General features: G+C 35.6%; 1 protein-coding gene across 1 annotated transcript in view; it reads left to right on the forward strand.

Moving 5' to 3' along the window:
- The window catches only part of LOC128657661 (macrophage receptor MARCO), a 201,520-nt gene that overhangs the window by 111,787 nt on the left and 68,161 nt on the right, over positions 1 to 21,572 (forward strand). The window contains exons 5-8 of the mRNA XM_053712049.1: positions 971 to 1,051; positions 5,617 to 5,715; positions 6,747 to 6,854; positions 10,440 to 10,520. Coding sequence (XP_053568024.1) covers positions 971 to 1,051; positions 5,617 to 5,715; positions 6,747 to 6,854; positions 10,440 to 10,520 — 369 coding nt within the window. The remainder of the gene's footprint in view (positions 1 to 970; positions 1,052 to 5,616; positions 5,716 to 6,746; positions 6,855 to 10,439; positions 10,521 to 21,572) is intronic.

Consider the following 21,572-nt stretch of genomic DNA (forward strand, 5'->3'; position numbering starts at 1 on the left):
ATATGGTAGCAGTTTTGCAACAATGTTATAGATAAGCAAGAGCACTAGTCGGCAGCACTACTTCCTGTCATGTAGTGCTCCAGAAGTGTGCACACTACCTATCTAAATATCTCTTCAATTAAGAATAACATGAGAACGAAGCAAATCTGGTAATAGAAGTAAATTGGTAACTTTTTAAAAATTGTATTTTCTATCTGAACCATGAAGGAAAAAGATGGAGTTTCATGCCTCTTTAAAGGGACAGTCTAGTCCAAAAAAAACTTTCATGATTCAGATAGGGCATGTAATTTTAAACAATTTTCCAATTTACTTGTATCACCAATTTTTCTTTGTTCTCTTGGTATTTTTAGTTGAAAGCTTAACCTAGGAGGTTCATATGTTAATTTCTTAGACCTTGAAGGCCGCCTCTTAAGAATGCATTTTAACAGGTTTTTCACCACTAGAGGGAGTTAGTTCATGTTTTTCATATAGATAACACTGTACTCGTGCACATGAAGTTACCTGGGAGCTACCACTGATTGGCTAAACTGCAAGTCTGTCAAAGAACTGAAATAAAGGGGCAGTCTGCAGAGGCTTAGATACAAGATAATCACAGAGGTAAAAAATATATAAATATAACTGTGTTGGTTATGCAAAACTGGGGAATGGGTAATAAAGGGATTTTCTTTCTTTTAAAACAATAACAATTTTGGTGTAGACTGCCCCTTTAAATTGAAAGTGCAATACCTAAAACAAAGGTATATTTCTTAATTTATAACTTGATGGTACTATATTTTTCTGCATGATATTTTATTTTTCTTCATTTTACTAAACAAGAAAATGTACACAGACTAAATAAAAGGAAAACAATTACATTTTCACTAATGTCTTAATTGCTATTACAGCTCTGTATTTTATATCCCTGCATTTTATGAGGTCCCTGTACACCATATAGTATATTTGCTTCAGCTATATTTGTATATATCTGCAGGAACAAAGGGGGAACCAGGAATTAATGGAGAACCAGGAGTCTTAGGAAATCCAGGACCCAGGGGTGAAAAGGGAGATACAGGTAAGTGAATACCAGAGGAAATACAGTACAAAAGTACATTAGCTAGAGATGAGAATAGATGCAACTAGATTACATTCCTAATTATAAAATATCCCAGCAACTGAAAAACGTAGCTTACAGCAGTAAACGTAACAAGTGGTCGAGAGTATGGTTTTCAGCTGCCCTCTGCAAAAATACTGGACAAACTGTCAGCGACTGGGTACAATGGTAGGTGGGAGTCACACAATGTCCCCCTAAAACAAAGCTCTACATTAGCCACCAATTCTTGATCCCATGATTTTTACTTTACAACAAGAGGCAGTTCTTCTGGGGTGCATAAGCACCTCAATATTTAAATTTGCTCCTCAATTGGAAAGTTTAGGCTAAAAAGGAGGATAAAAATGTCCTTGGTAGGTCCTGGATCAGGCCATCTTTTATTCCAAGGGAGGATAATAGCTAATTTCTCAACCTAGTCCTTTTCAGCACTAACTCCTCCTGAAATTGCCTACACAGTAGCTTTGTCTGGGAAAATCTTGATCACTTGATGGACTATTATACAAACATGGGATTACATTACCAATGTAAAGTACTTATAAACCTACTCACATAAAAAAATCTAATACTAATAATTAGTATAAGGCTTTATTTATGTGTAAGTAGGTTTATTTTTAGAAGACAGTGTTCTGTTTTTTTACTCACTCATTATTCTAATCTTGATGTGTATAAGATCAAATACTCACAATATTACCTTTGATTTTAGATGTATCCATTGGGGTAGATTTATCAATTGTCGGGTGGACATGATCCACTGTAGCAGATCATGTCCGCCCGACATCGATAAATGCCGACAGCATATGCTGTCGGCATTTATCATTGCACAAGCATTTCTTGTAAAATGCTTGTGCAATGCTGCCCCCTGCACATTTGTGGCCACTGCTTCTTAACTTATGTTTCCGGTGAGCCGGGAAGGATCGTACGGAAACAGCAGCATCCTCTGCATAATAAATCCAGTTAGTTAGTAAACTGTGATTTTTTTTCATGGCATCAAGAGTGCCTGAGAACAGGGATAGCACTTTCACTAGTACCGAGAAACTGAACTAGACACAAGAATGCAGTATAATAATAGCAGTGTTTATTATAAACTTATTACAACAATATAAAGCAGTAATCGCAAGGTGATAATTAAACTATAAATGTTACTTATGCTTATCTTCTATGTCAAATAAGACATATATTACGCCTCTCTCACAGATGTTGCCAGAAACTTCTCCCCAAAGAAGTTCCTCAATATATACCTTCCAAGTGAATCCGCCCCCTTAGCAAGCCTAGTTAGGGTGCAGGCGTGTCTATGTGTTATGTCAATTATATTTTGTAGTATGTGTATGAATACCGTATAGAAATGTTCTCTAATAAGCAAATGTGTAATATAAACTACTAATACAAAGACGGTTGATTAATTATTTGTGAATCGACTCAGGACTTTTTTTTATCCCTTACATCCCCCATGTTCCTGTATGACTCTATTATACTATTGTATGTAAATTGTAGAGTTTGTTGCTGAAACCTCTAATATATACAGTGTATATATATATATATATATATATATATATATATATATATATATATATATACTTTCTTTTTACTATGACTCTGGAATATTTCACTAGCCCTAAACTTCTACTTGCTCTGACCTCTGACATCTACAGTACAACTTTATTTACTTATTCTGAGCTCATATTCTAAAAATGTTGTCCTTTCCAACTTCGTCTCTAATTTAACCGTGTGACCACACAGTGAGGCGCAACCCTCTTGCTCCTTCACATTATCATAATTTGTATCACATTTTCACCATACACCATTAAATCTTATCAAATGTTTATATCTTTTTACAGTTGATCAGACCTTCACAACACAAAGCTATCCCACTTCTACACTGACACCATCATACCCTATTCTTGTATGTGCTAAAATAGTCTTATTAAATCCTTGCATGCTTGTCACATTATTACATGCACCAGCCCTCTTGTCACATTATTACATGCGCCAGCCCTCTTGTCACATTATTACATGCACCAGCCCTCTTGTCACAATATTACATGCACCAGCCCTCTTGTCACATTATTACATGCACCAGCCCTCTTGTCACATTATTACATGTGATCCCATTCACACCTAACGTACAGTGACATACGGCCAGTGATATTTGCCATCTGGTGAATAGCAATAAGAAGTATGACATATATTATGTTTAATCTATAGCCTATATTTATATCTTTGTGTCGTATAATCAAAAAGTGTAATTATTATTATTATTTATTTGTACTCGTAGTAACACCAGCACCAGTATCTTGAATATCAAAAACTTTTTATTGGAGGTTACATTAAAAGCAGCAACGTTTCGTGGTGAACCCACTTAGTCATGCTAATTGTATCACATTGTTTCAAACAATTTATATCTTCCTTTGGCGCCAACCGGCTTCAATTTTGGTAGTTTTACACCCCCTAGTGGTTATCCAATGCAATGTGTATACAAAATGTTAAAAACAAATGTACCTGACTAAACAGATTACATATGGCAATGATTAATGTATAAATAGTTTTACCATTATTGTACATACTTATATTGTCACTGATATTTAACATAATTATGCTAACTTTCCAGTTTTCAATGTCTTATTATAATGCAATCTCAATAATGTAAACACATAGGTAAAATACCCTTGTTATTTGCAACTTATCATATTGAAACTTTTTATAGTAAACTTTTTTTCTTTTTTTCTTTTTTTCGCATACAGTGTTGCTTTGAGTGATAATAAGTTTAAAGTTTTTAACTTATACTTTAGAGAATTTTTATACTTTAAGAGAAACAATTTTAAGAGAAACAATTAAGGTCAAAATCCCTGTTCAACCCTCTGGGAATAAGAGTATCCAATTGGTATATCCATCTCATCTCTTGTTGTTGAAGGATTTTTTCTCTATTAGTCCCATTGCGCTGAACAGGGATGTGTTGTATAATCTGCCAGCGTAGCTGGCTTACACTATGGCCTTTTTCTAAAAAATGTTTGGATAGAGGTGCCTCCAAATTCTTTTTCCTTATGTTTGACCTGTGTTGACTCAGTCTGTCTTTTACTTTCTGTGTGGTCTCTCCTAAGTAGTACATGGAACATGGGCATTTTATGAGATAGACTACATAGCTAGTATCACAAGTGTAAAATCCCCTAATGTCATAACGTCTGCCATTGTGTGGATGATAGAAGTTTGGACCTTTTATGACTGAATTACAACTAACACATCCCAGGCAGGGATAACAGCCATTTCTTTTAGCTTGTATGTATGTTTGTGTATCCCTTCTCTCTGATCCCACATCGCTTCTTATAAGGTGGTCTCGGATGTTTTTTACCCTCCTATATGCCATTAAAGGGTAATCCCTGAACTGTTCAATACTGGGGTTACAATCCTTAAGTATATGCCAATGCTTTTTTATAGCTTTTGCTACAGCTTGGCTATGTGAGCTATGTTGTGACACAAATAGTAGTCTGTCTTGTTTTTTGGTTTTTTCTTTGAATGCCCTAGGTGTAGTGATATCCTTAATTGTTTGACTCAACAGTTGTGTAGGGTATCCTCTTTGTTTAAATTTATTTGACATTTCCAACAGCCTTTTATTCTTAACCTCTGGTGTGTTTACTATTCTCTGTACCCTTAATAATTGACTCTTGGGTAATGAGTTAATAAGGCCTTTTGGATGGAAGCTGTTATATTCCAATAAGGTGTTCCTATCAGTCTCTTTAGAAAAGATATCTATGTTGAGTCTATTCTGTCCTTTAGTAATCTTAGTGTCAAGAAATGTTATACTCTCTTCACTATATGTCAAGGAAAACTGTAAGCCTCTTACCATACTATTGAGTTCTCTTGTGAAATCTTCTAGTTCTCCAATGCTGCCCCACCACACACCAAACACGTCATCTATGTAGCGCCACCATACTGTTCCGTACTGTCTAAATAGATGATTTTCATATACTTGGCGCTCCTCAAACTCATTCATGTAGAGGTTGGCGTATGATGGGGCAACATTGGAGCCCATGGCTGTCCCCCTTACTTGTATGTACCAATCATCCTGGAAAAGGAAGAAATTCCAGTATAATACCAGACGCAACAGATCTTCCAAAAAACAACATTGTGTTTGTGAATAACCACCACTGACCATCAGCACTTTTCTTACAATTGCAATGCCTGTTTCATGGCTGATAGAGGTATATAAACTCTTAACATCCATTGTGTAAAGTATATATCTATCAGACTGCAATTCTAAAGATTTTATTTTATCCAAAAAATGACCTGTATCTTTCAGATAACTGGCCATTTTTACCACTTCTGGTTGCAGCAATTTATCTAGATAAACTGCTATATTGGTATATACTGAACCTACACATGAAACAATAGGCCTGCCTGGTGGTCTAGTGGGGTTATTATTTATTTGTAGACAGCTCTAAATGAACAAATACCATCACATACTTTATGATCAATGAATCATATTTAAAAGAATATTTGGGGTAAAATAACCGGTTCATTTTATTGGGTTGTTTTAGGTCTGAAAGGACAAAAAGGTGAAGAAGGAAAGGAGGGGAAAATTGGTCCTAAAGGTTTAGATGGATTACCTGGAATCAAAGGCTCTCGTGGAGAGGATGGTAGGAAGTATTGGGTGCATCGACAATGCCAAACAGTCTTATTAGCAACTACTTAAAAAGTTTTGACTTAAAGGGACATTCCAGTCAAAATTTAAATGTACATATATTTATTACATCTTTGAATAGAAACATATTTGCAATATACATGTATTGGTGTTAGCATTTTTCTCTGTACGTGCATGGGAAGCATAGCTAGATATTGTCACTGCACCCACATTTAAAAAAATGCAGCTACACAGTGGGGCTTTTATCATGTTAGCAATTAACAAATTGAGTCATTACCAGATGGTACAAGCACCTTAGGCCTCTCAGCAAGTGCTGTGTTTAAAATGCTGGTGCACGGTGCATACTTAAATACACTTTTGAAACAGCTATAACTTTTATAAGAAGCATTTTTGCTAATGCATGAACATAACAAAAATGCTTCTGTTCAATACCGTAATGCACCCATGTGGTTTCTAATTTTGGCTGGAATATCCCTTTAATTAATCTGTGGAGTAAACCACTGCATATCACAGACATAGATAGCTTTATTCTTCTTTGTGTATGCATCCATTATGCCAAAGCAATGTTGAACATATAGAGTGATTTATCAAACACTGTAAATTAAGTTAAAATAATAATCTAATATTCTATAATTCCTCATTTTCTGCTTGCTATTTCATTTAATTTATTATATTTGAAGGCTCTCCTCAAAGTTATACATATTATAGTCATAATGAATCCATTACTAACCAGTTAGACTTCATGCCTATTAAATACATTTGCTATATGTTAATTTGAGGAAGAAGGTGACTGTGACTCAGGATTTTAGAGAAGCAGGGTCTGCTTGAGGAAATACCTTGCATTGGATGCATCAAATGTTTTTTGTTTTATTTTACATAATCTCATAATTGAAAAATTGAATTGGCCAATTATCAAATCCCACCACCCCCAAGCACAAACAATGAACCATCTCAAGCTAAGATGGAATGAAAATATTTGCAATATTTGCAGTAAAATAACGAGTTAATTTTATTGGGTCATTTTAGGTCTTCAAGGTCAAAAGGGTGAAGAAGGAAAGGAGGGGAATATTGGTCTTAGAGGTTTCGATGGATTACCGGGACTTCCAGGATACAAAGGATCACGTGGACAGGATGGTAGGAAGCATTAAGTGCATAAACAATCACAGGCATGAAATTATAGAGGAAAGTCATCTGGTTGATAAAGTGTTGGAATTCTAATTATAATTTTTTTTACATGTTGTTAGTAGCTCATATTTGATGAGTGAGATATCAAGTATTAGGACCCTTAGCATAACAAAATATGTTAAAAGCAATAACACCAACTAACAAAATGCATGAAACAAAGGGGAAGCAAGCCACAATGAATCTTGAACATGATCTCTTCTTAATAATGAAACCTCTTGGCAGCTTAACAAGCATCTATGAATGTAGCATTATGCCACCAATTGATCTGATCAGGGATGAAAAGCAGTAAACAAACAGATTCCAGATCTCTGTTAAATGTATTCATACAAAACGTCTGAGGACAAGTGTGTGAGAGTGATACCACAGCCATTGAGGAAGAAGGTGACGGTGGCTCAGGATTTTAGAGAAGCAGGGCCTGTTTGAGAAAATACAATGATCCAACAACGCTAAAGGTGCCCTTTAAGGTATATTTTACCATTCAACGCATAAAAAGGGAAATAGATAGACCCAAAAATATCAAATGTCCAAAATGATTCCTCTTTAAAGAGTTAAGTATAGTTCCTCTCTAATCCATATAGGGTTAACCAGAGGTGGACTGAGACCAGCTAGGTGGTGTGGCAGGGCCCCCAACCCCCTTTACTAAGTTCACACACCCACCTCCTTTGCCCCTTCACCACCATTATGTATTGCCATATAAAATACATATTTTTTTCTCAATGAAACAGAGGGGTAGAGAGTGAGAGAGAGACAAAGGGGAAAGAGGGAGACAGAGTGGAGAGAGAGATGGGGTGAGAGAGAAAGAGGGAAGAAAGAGAGGGATGAGAGGAAAAAGATAGACAGAGGGGGAGAGACAGAGGGGGAGACAGAGACAAAAGGGAGAGAAACAGAGGGGGAAAGAGAGACACAGAGGGGGAGAGATAGACAGAAGGGGAGAGAGCAAGACAGAGGGGGAGAGAGAGACAGAGAAGGGGGTGATATGGGTGGATGCAGAGAAATGGGGAGGCACAGACAAAGAGGGAAAGGCAGGGCAGAGGGAGAGACAGAGAGAGGGGGTGAGACAGGGAAGGTAGGAGAAAGAGGGGGGAGACATAGATAGAGGGTATGGACTAAAAAAAAAGTGGTGGAGACAGAAACAGAGTAAGTGACAGAGACAGTGGAGGGAGAGAGGGCAAGAGACACAGAGGGGGAAGACACAGAGGAGGGAGAGAGATAGAGGGGGAGAGAGAGACAGAGGAGGGGGGAATCAGAGGGGGAGACAGAGATAGAGGCAGGGAGACAGACAGGGGGGAAGACAGAGGAAGTGGACAGAGTCAGAGGGGGGAGATATACCAATAAAAGATGGGCTATAGCTACACCACTGAAAGGGGGGGAGAAACTGTATAGAATAAGCCCTATTGTAGGACTGGGGACCGTCCTGCTCTGATGAGCTTATTGAATTTTTAGTTGATTTTTCGTTTTCTAGAAAATTATCCATTAATCCACTGAGGATTTTATACATACATGTTTTGACAAGCACTTTTAAGTGGGGTAGAATCTGACCCTATAGGTAAAAGAAAGTGCCAGAATTTTTTGGGGGGAAAAATAATTGTGGAACATAGAAAAGGGCTAAAGCGAGAGCATGACTTGTTACAGGGCTATAATAAAATACTTTAACCCATTGGACTGAGCAATACAAGAGCAGAATTGCAGCTAACCACTTCCTAAATTCAAGCATACTTTGAAAACCAGGGGAAATCATTCCAGAATAATATAATCTGTTACCATCTGATGTACTTAAAATGCCAAAAATGTAATTTTATTATTAATAGAGCAGTGTACTCAGCATGCTCCAATCCTTACTTTGCTAGCCAGAATTATGGTCAAAATTGAATGCTGCGCACAACACAGCAGTGCCTTCCCCTGGGTGGATGGAGCTGGAGCGGGAGCATGAAATATGTGGACTGGAGTCATCCACCTCTGCGGATATTTCCTGGCCCACATATTGCAGGCTGTGAATCTGTTTTGCTTTTGTTTAAATTGAGCTGTCAGCCAGACCAGGACTTACCTGCTGCGTCCAGCATTTTACTAAATAAATAAATAAATATAAATTATTTTTTATTCATGGTCTAATTTAAAAATGCTGCAGAGGTAGCCGGCCCCCCTGAGTGCCGGGCCCTCGGTCAAGGTCCAAACTGCCTTACTGGTCATTCCACCCCTGATGTTAATAACCATCAATCATCTGAAAATACATATAAAGGAGAAAGGCTGCTCCAATAGTGCATTAATCAGTTAACAATCAGACACAGTAAACAAATAAAAACACACTCACAAGGTGCATACAGATTACATTTATAATTTTATTTACAATTTATTAATAATCCTCTTTGTTGACAATTTGTTGGTTTTACTTGCAGGCAGGGATCAGTAACTAACTACTGTCCCATGCTATCTTTGTTGCTTTTTTTGAGCACTGCAATCGATATGTTATTTTTTAATCCTGATTAGGAAAGTGTTTAAGCCGTGAGATTGAGGTGGATGGGCTCTTATCTGACATTGAATCCCTTAGTCTTCATTAGTTCAGTTCTTTAAACCTGTCTTTATGGGTTGTTGTTTTTTGTTTTGTTTTTAAATTTATTTAGTTCTTAGATTTTGATTACTCACATTCTACAATTTATAGTAGAAAGGTTCAGTGGAACAATTTCACTTATTTGTATTGCACAAGAGTAGCTACAGTTTTAACACTTAGATTATATTGTGGCTATGTGTTGAAATGTATGCACCTGTTTGCAATGGGTGTGGCTAAAACACATGAACTCAATAATTATTAGGGTTATCCGCATACTTTTGGCCATATAGTTTAATATTACTGAATAGGGTAGTCTAAGAAGGGAGAACAAACAAGGGAATCTGATTAAGGAGGTATTTCAAAGATGTGTGTATCTATTTAGAAACTCATAACAAATAAATGCAAAAATGCAAAACCAAAAAAAAAAATTAAAAGTAAGCAGAATAAATAAAAGTCTGGACAATTACTTAAAGGGATACTAAATTCCAAATTAAACTTCAATGATTCAGATAGGGCATGAAATTTTAAACAACTTTACTCTTATCATCAAATTTGCTTTGTTCTCTTGATATTCTTAGTTGAAAGCTAAACCTAGGTAGACTCATATGCTAATTTCTAAGCATTCTTTCTATATTCCTATAACAGTGTTGGTTATGCAAAACTGTGGAATGGTAAATAAAGGGATTATCTATATTTTTAAACACTTACATGTTTGGTGTTAACTATCCCTCTAATAAAATACATACCTTAATAAAGCCACCATTGATTATTTCCTTTCCTATATTTTTTCATATAATGTATGATATTTTGTTAATCTTCATTTTACAACACAAACAAATACACAGTTAAAAAAAAAAAAATACATCTTCACTAAATACTTAATTGCTATTACAGCTCTGTATTTTATATCCCTGCATTTTATGAGGTCCCTGTACACCATATAGTATATTTGCATGCTGCTTCAGCTATATTTGTATATATCTCTCCAGGAGCAAAGGGGGAACAGGGAATTAAAGGAGAACCAGGAGTCTTAGGAAATCCAGGACCCAGGGGTGAAAAGGGAGATACAGGTAAGTGAATACCAGAGGAAATACTCACAGTACAAAAGTACATTAGCTAGAGATGAGAATAGATGCAACTAGATTACATTCCTAATTATAAAATATCCTAGCAACTGAAAAACGTAGCTTACAGCTGTAAATCAGTCATCAGTAAAGTGTATGAATGTTTGTTGTTGCCATGGAAACTATGAAATAATAATTTTACATCTGGATTCTGATCTAATATCTGAATTACACTTTCAACATACGCTATCACATCTTATCATACTTACATCTCTTTAGAGTCATCAGATCTTCATAACACACACCAGCTATCTCTCACTGCTACACACCACCATTTATATGTGTGCTATCTCAGCATATCCTTGCACATATATGTCTTAGTCATAACTGCCGCAGCTTACTTGTCACACTATTAAATATAACTTCATTCACACCTAATTTACAGCAACATATAGCCAGTTAGACTTCATGCCTCTTAGAATTATTTGCTATATCTGTACATAAAAGAAAATCTTAAAGTAACTGAAATTGTAAAATCCAATGTCAATGTAAAAAGTGTTTAGGCAACGATAGAAACTAAACGGAAACAAGTGGTTAAAGTAAGGGTAGCATAAAGGCCTCCATTATAGGATGGAGTATTAGATCAACTATTTACTGATGAAATTACCAAAATTACAATGAAGGGCAAGGTTATAGTATTCTAAACCAAACACTACTAGAGAAACAACGCTCTCTAAATTATAGGGGGCGCAAAAATGGATAGCAAATACGTTAGATATAATAATGTTATGAAGAATAAAATCAACCAAGTCTCCCAGATAAACAAAAACAATTATAAAGTCCAGAAAATATATATCCTTATCTGGTTTGCCACACCATCCGTATGGGTAAAAAATCCATCTTGAGTCAAATAATATGTATGGGTGGTGTCTTCCAATTCTCCATCTGTCTGGACTGGAATGTGGGCAGCTCCTCTTCAAAAATCTCACAATTGTAACTTTCTCTGTGAAAATGACCACAAACAGAGGGTGCCTCCTAGTGTAACACAGTTATATTCACTAATACACTGTAGTAAACAGCCATACTTACAAATAATGCAGCACCCTGAGTGCTAAATTGTGCAGACTGGTATCTCTCACTGTCCCAGCTCACTGACCAGGGGTATGGGATTTTCCCCTCTGCTTCCTCCAATCCAGGATATAGACAACAGCTTGTGCTTCCAATTGCAATTGATAAAATAAAACATCAAATACTTTGTGCTGTACAGTGACCCAAAGTGTTAAAATACAATTGCTAAGCATTTTTCAGCTTTACCAGCCGTTTCCTCAGGAATGGTAAAAGTATGCTTGTGCAATGTTAAATGCTGACAGCGTATGCTGTTGGAATTTAGCGATGTCGGACAGACATGATTCTTTACAGTGAATCATGTCTGTCCGGTACTTGTTAAATCTACCCCATAGTATCTAAAGTGTCTGTAGGTGAGAACTTTGGCTCTAGTGATCATCAGTCTGTATGGTTTAATATTCAGGCAAAGGTATTGTGCAACCATAGTAAAACAAAAGTTTTAGATTTTAAAAAGGCTGATTTTTCTTACATGGGCAAATACCTAAATTATTCTATAAAAGTGATGGCACAGATTACAGGAATTGAAGAAGAATAGTAGTAGTATTTTAAGAATGTTATTTTAGATGCAATGAAACACTTTGGGCTAGATTACAAGTTGAGCAGTAATTATCGTTCCTGCTCGCATGCTAACTCCAATCGATTTATGCTCTATGCGCATGTCACGTATTACAAGTGGAAAGTTAATTGCTAACCCAATGCACACAAATAGCAGAAGTTATAATATTGCGATCAAGATAATGTACTCTCCCATGGACTTCAATGGAGAGAGAAAAGTGGAAAAACACCCATACTCATGCGCTAAACCAAATCGCCATAAGCACCCTTCTATAATAACCCCTTACCCGCCACATAGCCCACTGCAAAGTCCCCACTACACTGTTAATCCTTAAACTGCTGCAACCCATCATTGCAAAATACACCACTACTCTATAAACCCCTAGACCACCAAAACCCCACTGCAAAATACACACCAACATCTAAACCCCTTAACAAGCTAACCCCCTAACCTAGCACTCCCCAAGTTACACCCCAAAAAACTAACCTTAGCTGTAAAAATAAAAAAAAAATCTAACTTTACCTTAAAAATAAAAAACCTAACCTTACCTGAGAAGTAAATAAAAACTATCATTAAGCTCACATCTGGCGGTCCTGCCCAAAGATTTAACCTGTTTGGACACAGCTCTTAGACATTATCAAATCTCTGAATATCACCCCCTCACTTAGCCCACAAACTTGTCTCCTTCACCTAGATTTTCTGACATTACTTCCCGCCCAAAAATCTCTAATCATTTATCTACTTATGTACATTAAACTTGAAATTGCAAAAGCATGGAAACAAACATCGCCCCCCTCCATCTCACAAATCATTGCCACAGTAAACTTTCTGCTGTGGATGGAATCATACTCCTACTCGATATTAGATCAAATGGACACTTATTACGAGATCTGGACACCCTGGATAGAGAAATTCCCCTGCTGAGACTATTAGACAATCACTGCCACTACCCCCTCCCTCCCCTCCTACATTGAACTATAAGGTATAAAATAGAAAATGAGAAACAATTAGATGGAATGAGACATTTCTGATTAGTTTATACCTGGAAGCCAGCATCCACAGTTTTTTCCATTATTTATTACTTATTATATATATTTCAGATATTGGGGACCTTTAGCTACTTATGTTTTGCTCTGTTTAACAAACTTATTGTTATTTATATACCATGTATGATCATTTTGGAATGTCCTGTATTATCACATGCACATATTTGATGTCTATGTATGTTGACTTATCTCTTTCTCAATAAAAATTATTTAAAAAAAAAACTATCATTACAGAGAAAAATAAAAACATACCTTAAACAAATTACCAAAACAAACATAGTTATGCCTATTCTAAAACCCTGTTTAAAAAACCCCCACCCCAGAATAAAAAAAAAACTATAGTAACACTAAACTACAGCAGTACCCCTTAAAAGGACCTTTTTCTATGGCATTTCCCTAAAGTCATTTAACAATACCAATCTAACAATCTAAGTAACCTCCTACCCCCCCCCCCCTCCAAAAAAAAGGCCATCCAATTTGGTTGGGCATTTCCATTAGAAAGGAATTTAGCTATTTTGTTGCCCATAAAAAATAAAACTTATCTTAAAAAAAAAAAAAAAGTTGAATTTGGATGGTGGCGCTCCATATTCATCTCGGTAGTTGTCTATCTCTATCCTGGCAATGGTCTTCTATCTTCATCCCAGTCATCAGCCGCACACTGAATTTTGAATACGAGGTACCCCCTTTATATAGGGGTACCCCTGCATTCCTACTGTCTAATTTTCAATTTCAAATTCAAATCATCCAACAGAAAAAGCTTTAATTCTTTTGGCTGATTTGAAAGTGAAATTAAAAATCAGCCAACAGGAATGCAAGGGTACCCCTATATAAAGGGGGTTATACATTCAAAATTCAGTGTGCAGCGGGTGAACGCATGAAGATGGACGTTAAGAAGGATGAAGATGGAGCACCGTCTGGATGAAGATTGGGAGTTACTTATAGATTGGTGTTGGTTTTTTTATTTGAAAAATAGCTTAATCATTATAGGGCAAGGCCCTTTTAAGGGCTTATGCTGTAGTATAGGTTTTTTTATTTTGGGGGTGTTCTTTTTATTTAAATGGGATTTTAGAATAGGCATCACTTTTTTATTTTTGGTAAAAAAAAATCTGAAATGTTGTTTTTTTTATTTTCTGTAACGATAGTTTATTTTTTCTGTAATTCTAGGTTTGTTTATTTTTCCGGTAAGGTTAGGTTTTTTATTTTAGAGGTAAGGTTAGTTTTTTATTTTTAAGGTAAGGTTAGTTTTTTATTTTTAAGGTGGTGGTGTGGCGGTTTAGGGGTTAATAAAGTAGAGGGGTATTTTGTAATGTGGTGGTGGAGCGGTTTAGGGGTTAATAGTGTAGAGTGATATTTTGCAATGTGGAGGTGTGGAGGTTTAGGTGTTAATAGTGTATAGGGGTAGCTTACAGTGGGAGTTGTGGCGGTTTAGAGGTAAATAGTGTAGAGGGGTATTTTTGATAGGGGTGTGGGGCTAATTATGGGTTAATAGTGTAGAGGGGTATTTTACAATGTTGAGGTGTGGTGGTTTAGGGTTTAATAGTGTAGAGAGGTAGTTTGTAGTGAGAGCTGTGGTGGTTTAGGGGTTAATAGTGTACAAGGAAGTTTGCGATGTGGGGATGGCAGTTTAGGGGTTAATAGTGTAGTTTAGTGCAACTGTTTCCTCCGGCCAAACTTTTTACGTGACCTTTCAGGACGCGTAAAAAGTTTATGCGTTAAATGCAATTGCATTTGAGTAATTGCATTTACTTTCAACTTGTAATATGAGCAGATATTGCCGCTGAATGCCTGCCATAGAAAATATGGGGAGCGTAAATTACCGCAAGTTTGTGCAAACAAATTTGCAGTAATTTAAACAGCGCACCACTTGTAATATGGATTTGAGCATAAAGAACACCGCAATCTCGCAAATGTGTTTACACTCCTCGCGCTAACAATAGTGCTCCACTCATAATCTGGTCCTGTATTAGGCTTGTTTGTTAAAGTAAAAGAAAAAGAAAACCAAAATGTTTTTCAAGAAGTAGCACATACAGTTCAGACAAAAAAGTCAGTCTACAAAAAAATGACAAAACAGAAAGGCTAAATCTGATGCAGAAGAGTTTATAGGAAGAAGGTACTCCAGCCCAAATGCAATCTTTAAAAAGGGACCTTTATTGATTCACATGGTCCAAAGTACAGAAAAAACAAACAACGTTTTGGACCTGAATTAGGTCCTTAGTCATGTCTGTGTGTGTGCATACAAAGCTGGTTTTTATAATGACACATATGAGTAGGTAACACCTACATCCTATTGTTCAATTGTGCCCTCTAATGGGCATTATTTTATAAAAAAAAAAAGTGAAAATTCTTTTTAGTCTTTTATTCATGAATATTGCCGCCTAGAGGATATTGTGTACATCAGCATAGGTCCCTTTTTAAAGACTGCATTTGGGCTGGAGTACCTTTTTCCTTTTCTGAATATCTACAGGGATTAGGCTGACCCTGAACTCCGTGCCCTACTGAAGGTGGTTTGGTGCTGTTCCCTACACTGTTTTTTTTTTTCACAGAAGAGAGAATAGCACAATCAGTAAATAATGAAGACAAAGAGGCCCATTTGTCAAGCTCCGTATGGAGCTTGTGGGCCTGTGTTTCTGGTGAGTCTTCAGACTCACCCAGAAACAGCAGTTATGAAGCAGCGGTCTAAAGACCGCTGCTCCATAACCCTGTCCACCTGCTCTGAGCAGGCGGACAGGAATCACCACAATTCAAGCCGTACGATTGGGTTGATTGACACCTCCCTGCTGGCAGGGGGCGGCGTTGTCAGGTCCGACAGACATTTGATAAATAGGCATCAAAACCTTCTTTAGATATACTAGTGAAAAGAGAAAAAACTAGGGAGGGATAGTAAGACTAAAGGCAGGTGATTATACAGTAGTGGAAGGAGATAAACAAATAGCAAACTGTCTAGATGATTACTTTTGTTCTTCTTTGATTGTATAGATAGTGAAATTGTATTAAAGGAAGTTACTTTAAATGATAATGTGGGCAGTACTTCTCTTTTTACAGAAGAAGAGGATTCAATTAGGTCTTTATAAAAATTAAAAGTAAATAAGTCTGTGAATCCAAATAATATTCATCCAAGGGTTCTAAGACAACTTTTATATGTGATAGTTACTCCATTAGCTGATTTATTTAATCATTCACTGTTAACAGAAGTTGTTCCAGAAGACTAGAAAATTGCTAATGTAGTTCCTCTTCATAAAAAGGGTAGTAGGGAAGTTTCTGCTAGCTATAGGCCATTCAGTTTGACCTCATTTGCTGGAAAATTAATGGAAACTATTTTAAAGGAAAAGACCAAGTAACTAAATTAATAGACCAGAGAGGAGCCATAGATGTAGCATATCTAGACTTTAGCAAAACATTTGACATTATCCCTCACAACAAACATAGGCACAAAATGAATCACCTTAGAGTAAACCAGTAAGCCAGCTAACGAGTGGAGTGGTAGTTTGTGCTTGCATTCGAGTGTCACAATGGCTAAAGTATTTATTTTGCGCTCAGAGATTTGCAAGTAACAAACTTGTGCTCTTATGCTTGTAATGACTCGGTAACAAATAGACTTTTTAATGTAGACGAAAATGTAAAAAAAACGAACACCCAGAAGTTGTGCAAACATGATTGGGGTTATGTAAAAGCGCAACATAAGAAGATAATATTGCATATTTCATAATCCAATGTTTTGCACATGGCATATGTTCTATGTATTCTTAAAGAAAAATTTAAATATATATCTGATGGATTTTTTCACATTTATATATTTATACTTTTGTTTTTCTAACATCTGATACCTCATATCTTTGAGCCCTTATAACTTTTTATTGCATTTATTTTTTATAATTTTTAATAGATAGTGTTATTATGAGTGTAACTGTACTTTTAATTGTATTTTTAATGTGTTGTGTCACACAGTTAACCAGAACTGAGGTTGCGGTAATCATTCTAGCATAAATTGCAATTGTGCTAACAGGTTCACATTTACTTTCAACTTGTAATATCAACGTAATTTAACTTGCACGCACATGGCTGCGAAAACCCCAAATCACTCCCACAAACAAATGCACTCCACTCATAATCTAGGCCTATGATTTTTAAGTGGGTAGAATGCTGGCTTAAGAATAGAAGGCAGATGGATTCAATTAAAGGAGTACATTCAAATAAGGGGGCAGTTACTAGTAATGTTCCCCAAGGGTCAATGGGACATAAAACCCATTTTTTCCGGCAGAATGGTATAAAAGTATGAAAGAACCTTTAATAGATAGTATGTTAAACTTATTTAATGATTACCTCAGAGATAAAATAAAGCCCTCGACAATGTTCTCTGCGGCTAATATTATAGTGATCCCTATAAGTGGAAAAGATCCACAATGTGTTACATCATACCGCCCAATATCTTTGCTCAATCAAGGTTACAAGATATTAGCTAAAATACTCTCCAACAGATTAAAAGTTCTTCTTCCAGACTTAATACATAAAGACCAATCACGTTTTATTCAGACGAGGTCTTCTAGTAAAAATATACGTAGAGTCCTCCATATAGTAAATTATTTTTGGCTCCTGAAACAACAAAAGAATAGCGAATTGATCCCAAATACTTTATTGCTAGCCTTAGACGCCGAAAAGGCTTTTGATAGAGTCGAATGGCCATATTTAACGTCATGTTTAGCTGAATATAATATAAAGGTCCATTTAACAATTTTATTAAAAATGTTTACTCTAAAGCAAATGCATCTGTAACTGTCAATGGTGAGTTATCACCTAGATTTAATTTGGGTAGAGGAACCCATTAAGGGTGTCCTCTATCTCCTCTTTTATTTAATTTAATATTAGAACCTTTGGCAACTAAATTAAGAAGTATATATACAGGCATAGAAATAGATGATAAAAAATATCATCTTTCATTATATGCAGATGATATGCTGCTATTTATTAAAAAACCTGAGATACATTTAACTAAGATTTTTGCAGTTATATCTGATTTTGGCCAATTCTCAGGCTTTAAAGTAAACCACACAAAATCAGAAGTACTATGGTTGAATAAAAGGGATGTTGAGGCCTTAGGAGAAGTGCCATTTATAGAGGCGTTAAAATTTATAACTTATCTAGGGATTAATATATCTTCTAATCCGGAAAAATGGTACAATTTAAATTATGAGCAAATATTTGTATCTATAGAAAAATCGCTTAAAAGATGGAATTCACTACCCATTTCGTTGTTGGGAAGAATGCATATAATCAAAATGATGATTTTACCCAGTTTGCTATATCCCCTGAACATGTTATCAATTTTAATTCCTAGAAAGGATATCGAAAGAATAAATAAGACTTTTAATAGGTTTATTTGGAAAGGGAAAAAAAACCTTGCATTAGCTTGGATAAATTAAAGCAACCTATGCTGCAAGATGGAATGGGGGTACCGGATGTGTATTTATATAATCTTTCATCATTGACTAGGATAGCTTTGGATTGGATGATGGGCACTGAGCATTTTTTTTGAAAATTCTTTAGAAAAAATAGGAGCAAGAGGGATAAACAAGGCTTATGTACTACACACTGACCTGAAAGATATTGATCCTTTAATTAAAAATAACATCATATATAAAGATGTTTTGAGAACATGGTATAATATTAGTAAGATTTTGCATTTCCCAATCAGAGGCTCTATAAATTTACCCATAAATGGTAATCCAAATTTTAGACCAGGTATGCATTCAGTTATATTTAGGGATTGGGAGAAAAAGGGTATATTTAAGATAGGAGATTTATTAGTTTCATCGAATAAATCAATATGTACTTTTAAAGATCTTCAACGCAAATTTGGTTTACCTGACTCACATTACTATGCTTATAACCAAATAGTACACTATATAAAGGAGATTATAAGTAAATTTGCTGAAACTACATGGGACTCACATCCTTTACATATTATGTTAGAGAATTATAAAAAAGGAATTTATTCTTACTCAAGATTATATAAGATATTATTAGACTCAAATTTATCCAGTATAAAGGTGAAGATTATTGAGGGTTGGCAAAGAGAGGCCTCTGTATTTTTGGAAATGTCACAACAAGTGGAAAAAAGTTTGAAAGCAATTATGGCAACTACATATGATTCATACCTTAGGGAGTCTCAAATTAAAGTTCTACATAGATTTTATATAACACCTAAATTGGCCTCAAGATGGTTTAATTGTAAAAGAAATTGTGTTAAATGTAATTTATATGATCCCAACTTAAAACATCTTATGTGGGAATGTCCGAAAATTGGTCAATTTTGGGCAAAGATTAGCTTTTTGGCCTCTTGGATTTTAAAATATAAGATTAACTTGAATTTTTTGAATATTTTACTTGTATGTAATGAACAAGTTAAACAAGAAAATACTAAATTGCTCTCTATGATAATTTTGCTGGGGAGAAAATGCATAATGAAAAAGTGGCTATTAAATAGAGGACCTAGCATGAAGGAATTTTTTTGTGTATGTTAGAACAATTGAATATAGAATTATTTTATGTTTTGTATGATAAGGATGTAAGAATAACCGAGTTTAATAAAAAATGGGGGGTCTTTATTGATAGTTTAGAACCTCAGGTAAAAAATAGAATCTTGGCTCCACATAGAATGTAAGATGTTTAGACTTTGAGTTTGTGTTGTAGCTAGTAGTTTTAGGGCTATATTTCGTTAAGTTCGAATTAGGCTCTGGAAGGAAAGTTACGTAAGGATCTGTTATATTTTTAGGAAGTGATAGTAAGCACTGTTTAGTTAAGTTACATTAAAGTAATATGATGTTAAGAGAAAGTTGTATTTCGCTTGATATTGCTATGATATTAAGGAATAATTTACAATATGAAACAAATTTGAAATGGAACAGAATATTAATCTACCTCTATCTAGTTACGGGTTAAAACATTTTTATGGTACATGGTGTCATAAGTTACAAGAGATGTTATATGAAATTGTTGAACATGTAATGATGTTAAGAGATAGTTGTATTTTGCTTGATATTGATACGATATTAAGGAATATTTTATAACATGAAACTAATTTGAAATGGAACAGAATATTAATTTACCTCTATCTTTTTACGGTTTAAAATTCCTTTATAGTATGTGAAGACATAATATACAAGAGATGTTATATGAATTTGTTGAATATGTAATGTACCCAAATTTATATATGTACTATTGATTATTTTAATAGTTTCTAATAAAAATTAAAAAAACTAATAAAAAAATTTTTTTTTTAATTTCAGGATTCAGATAGAACATACAATTTTAAACAACTTTCCAATTTACTTCTGTTATCAAAGTTTCTTTGTTTTTGTTATCCTTTGTTGAAAAGCAGTAAAGTAATTTATGAGTGTGCACATGTCCGCAGCTCTATATGGCATCAGTCTTGCAACAATGTTATACATTAGCAGGAGCATGAGATGGCAGCACTATTTCCTGTCATACAGTGCTTCAGGCATGTGCACGCTACCTACCTAGGTATCCCTTCAACAAAGAATTACATGAGTACAAAGCAAATTTGATAATAGAACTAAATTGGAAACTTTATAAAAAATGTATTCTTCTTCTGAATAATGAAAGACATTTTTGGGGTTTAAAGTCCCTTTAATATGTTCATCAGTGATCTTGGAAATGGGCTCCAGGGGAAGGTGTGCTTGCATGCTGATGAGTTCATGTTCCTGGAGGGGTGGATCAAATGAGCAGCGATATTTGAAACTGTGAGACTGGGCAAATAAATGGGATCTATTTAATATTACCATATGGGATCCAAAACCCCAAAGACCCACTGAGGTGGAACAAGACTTGGGAGTTATTATTTCAGATATTTTTAAATTAAGTAGAAGGTGGGGACGGAGTGAGCTCTGCATCTGAGCGGTCGCACAATTCATTACCTCTGGATATACTCTGATATTATAACCATATCTGACAGCTCAGACCATGCAAAATTCTATCTAAAGTGGCTAAGTACTGGGGAAACTCTACCAGACAGTGGTAGTTGTGGAGGCTGCCTATTTAAAGATAGTTGTCATCTTGATCCCTATGGGGATTGCTGGGACAAACACGAGGGAGCGGTCATCTTCTATTACTCCCGTGACACATTTCCTCTGTCCGCTGACAGCCCATCTATACCCTGGAGGAAGCAGATACCTAGGTCGGTGAATAACACTGAGGATCACCCTCGGCAGTAAACCTACCTCGCACACAGTGACGTTCAGAGGAGCCACACCATGCTGACAAAGCCAGTAAGTCAGCAGTGGAACCACGATAGTACAGCATAATCTGTGGCCTAGT

The sequence above is a fragment of the Bombina bombina genome, chromosome 1 (genome assembly GCF_027579735.1).
Source record: "Bombina bombina isolate aBomBom1 chromosome 1, aBomBom1.pri, whole genome shotgun sequence".
NCBI classification, from domain to species: Eukaryota; Metazoa; Chordata; class Amphibia; order Anura; family Bombinatoridae; genus Bombina; species Bombina bombina.